Source organism: Sceloporus undulatus, unplaced genomic scaffold, assembly GCF_019175285.1.
Source record: "Sceloporus undulatus isolate JIND9_A2432 ecotype Alabama unplaced genomic scaffold, SceUnd_v1.1 scaffold_8378, whole genome shotgun sequence".
NCBI lineage: Eukaryota > Metazoa > Chordata > Lepidosauria > Squamata > Phrynosomatidae > Sceloporus > Sceloporus undulatus.
This window is the reverse complement of record NW_024811297.1, coordinates 1-1,989: the sequence shown is the minus strand read 5'-3', so window position 1 is coordinate 1,989 and position 1,989 is coordinate 1. Positions and strand designations below refer to the sequence as shown.

The 1,989-nt window shown below is 38.9% G+C and overlaps 1 protein-coding gene across 1 annotated transcript; it reads right to left on the bottom strand.

The window, feature by feature from the left end:
- Positions 1 to 301: 301 nt before the first annotated feature.
- LOC121918314 (L-amino-acid oxidase-like) lies at positions 302 to 1,138 on the bottom strand (the record flags this gene model as incomplete). The annotated part of the gene is made up of 1 exon (XM_042444379.1): positions 302 to 1,138. A coding segment is annotated over one exon (837 nt), but the record flags the coding sequence as incomplete, so codon positions are not given.
- Between the last annotated feature and the right edge of the window lie 851 nt (positions 1,139 to 1,989).

Here is a 1,989-nt window from a genome sequence, read left to right as displayed (position 1 = left end):
CTCCATTTTGGAGTCCTCGGATCTGCAGTTTGGTGAGGCACAAGAACTTCTTGGCTGAAAATTCTAAATGCCTTTCACTGCACTCCAAATTCCATGATTCCATAGGATCTTGCCATGACAGCTGAAATAGAATCATAGCAGTATATTTGTGTTGATCATTATTAGCAGAAAGGAATAGGGAGATTGCTTTTGCTCTTTCCCAACCAATGCCACAAACACCAAGTCAGGAAGGCCCATCAAGTAGCCAATTCCTCTAGTTTCAAGAAGGGTAGATACAACAAAGGTTCATTTTTTCCAGATATTACAATGCAGGCTTAGTGGCCCTGAGGTGAATGCTACTTGCTGCCCTTATCACAGATTTCATTGCAGTTTCAATCCAACCATGCGGGTGGGCTGTATGTTCTCCTGCAAAGTAAACCCTCCCTTCATTCTGAGATAAGACACTGAAAAATTGGCCAATCTGATATGGAGCGGGAGAAGCAAAGGCCCCCATGGAAAATTTGTCTAGGACCCATTTTTGTATCACGTGCCTCTTGCAGACTGTTTTGAGATGATCTTTAGAGATATTGTGCACTTGTGATATGTCATCTAGCACCACATCAATGATTTTATCTTCACTGAGGGGAACAAAGAAATCAGCATCATCATTCAGAGTGTAAGAAATTAGGAGCACCCCAAGCCCACTGGTGAAGTTGTGGTTTGGATAGTAGATAAATCTAGATGGGTGGTCAGTGTATGATCTCCCACCTTGAATCCCCTCTTTCTCCCAAAATCTGTCAGTGCAAGTCAAGGCAACTTTAGTAGCACTGGCATAATGGAAGGAGCGCAAGGCATGAGCCTTTGCATGTGAAAGGGGAGGCTGGAATTTGATAAGTCGTGTGGCTTTGGTTGTAGCTGTGACAAGGACATAGTCAGCAGTCAGCCATTGCAAGGCCTTTTTATCCAGTTTGCGGAAAAACACCCTCACTTTCCAGTCTGAGCGAACAATCTTCTCTACTCTGCTGTTGAAGTGAATTATTCCACGCAGTTCTTGGATGAAGGCATTTGGGAGCTGGTCAAATCCACCTGTGATTTCTTCAAAACTGAAGTAGTTGAGTTGTTGGGGGGAAAAGGGAAGACGAAAACAATGAATGTATTCCTATGACATTTGTATTTCAAAAGTAGTATAAAAACACTGTTTATTTCAGTTACCTCAATTAAACGGGGACATTGAAGATACCATACACTATATGCTATATTGTAGGATACATAAAACTCTAAGGGATACATTTCTGAAGAGATGTTTAAAACTAGTAGCATACTAAAATAATCTGGAGAAAATCACATATTTGCTATCTAATACTGAAAAGTCTATTAAGTTTAATACTGCCAGATTCGTGACAAAAGCAGCTAACCTTAGATTAGATTTCAAGGCTAATGTCTTGTTTGGGAATCTGTGATAGATATATTGATACTAATTTGAATGGATTATGTAACATTGTGATGTGCTTAATGTTAAACAATTTTATAATTTTCGTTTAAACATTTATAGAGCCAACTGTGTTTTTAAAAGTTTGAAAAGTTTTTAATAATTTTTGTAAGATTGTAATTTAATGGCTATAACCTGTGTATGGTTTACATGGCCAAGCCGGGATTCAAACCCTGGTCTCCAGAGTTGTAGTCCAGTGCTCCAACCACTGCACTATGCTGGAACAAGGTTTTTATAAACTCCCATAGGCACTGTCTAATCTGTACTCACATACAGAAATAATAGAACTAGAATTATTCATCAGTTCTCTTCCTTCTCAGTTGTTGAAAATATCAGTTCAAAAATCACAGTGAAACAGGTAGAAATGTTAAGATAATTTTAAGAAAACATCTTGAAGTGCAAATTTTCATGTGGAATTTTCAGGTTAATGCAGTGATAAGCAGGGCAGAGTGCAGACACATCTGTCATATGTGAAGATGTGCAGGAGTGAATTCACTTGCAAGCTCAGTGTAAGAAGTAAC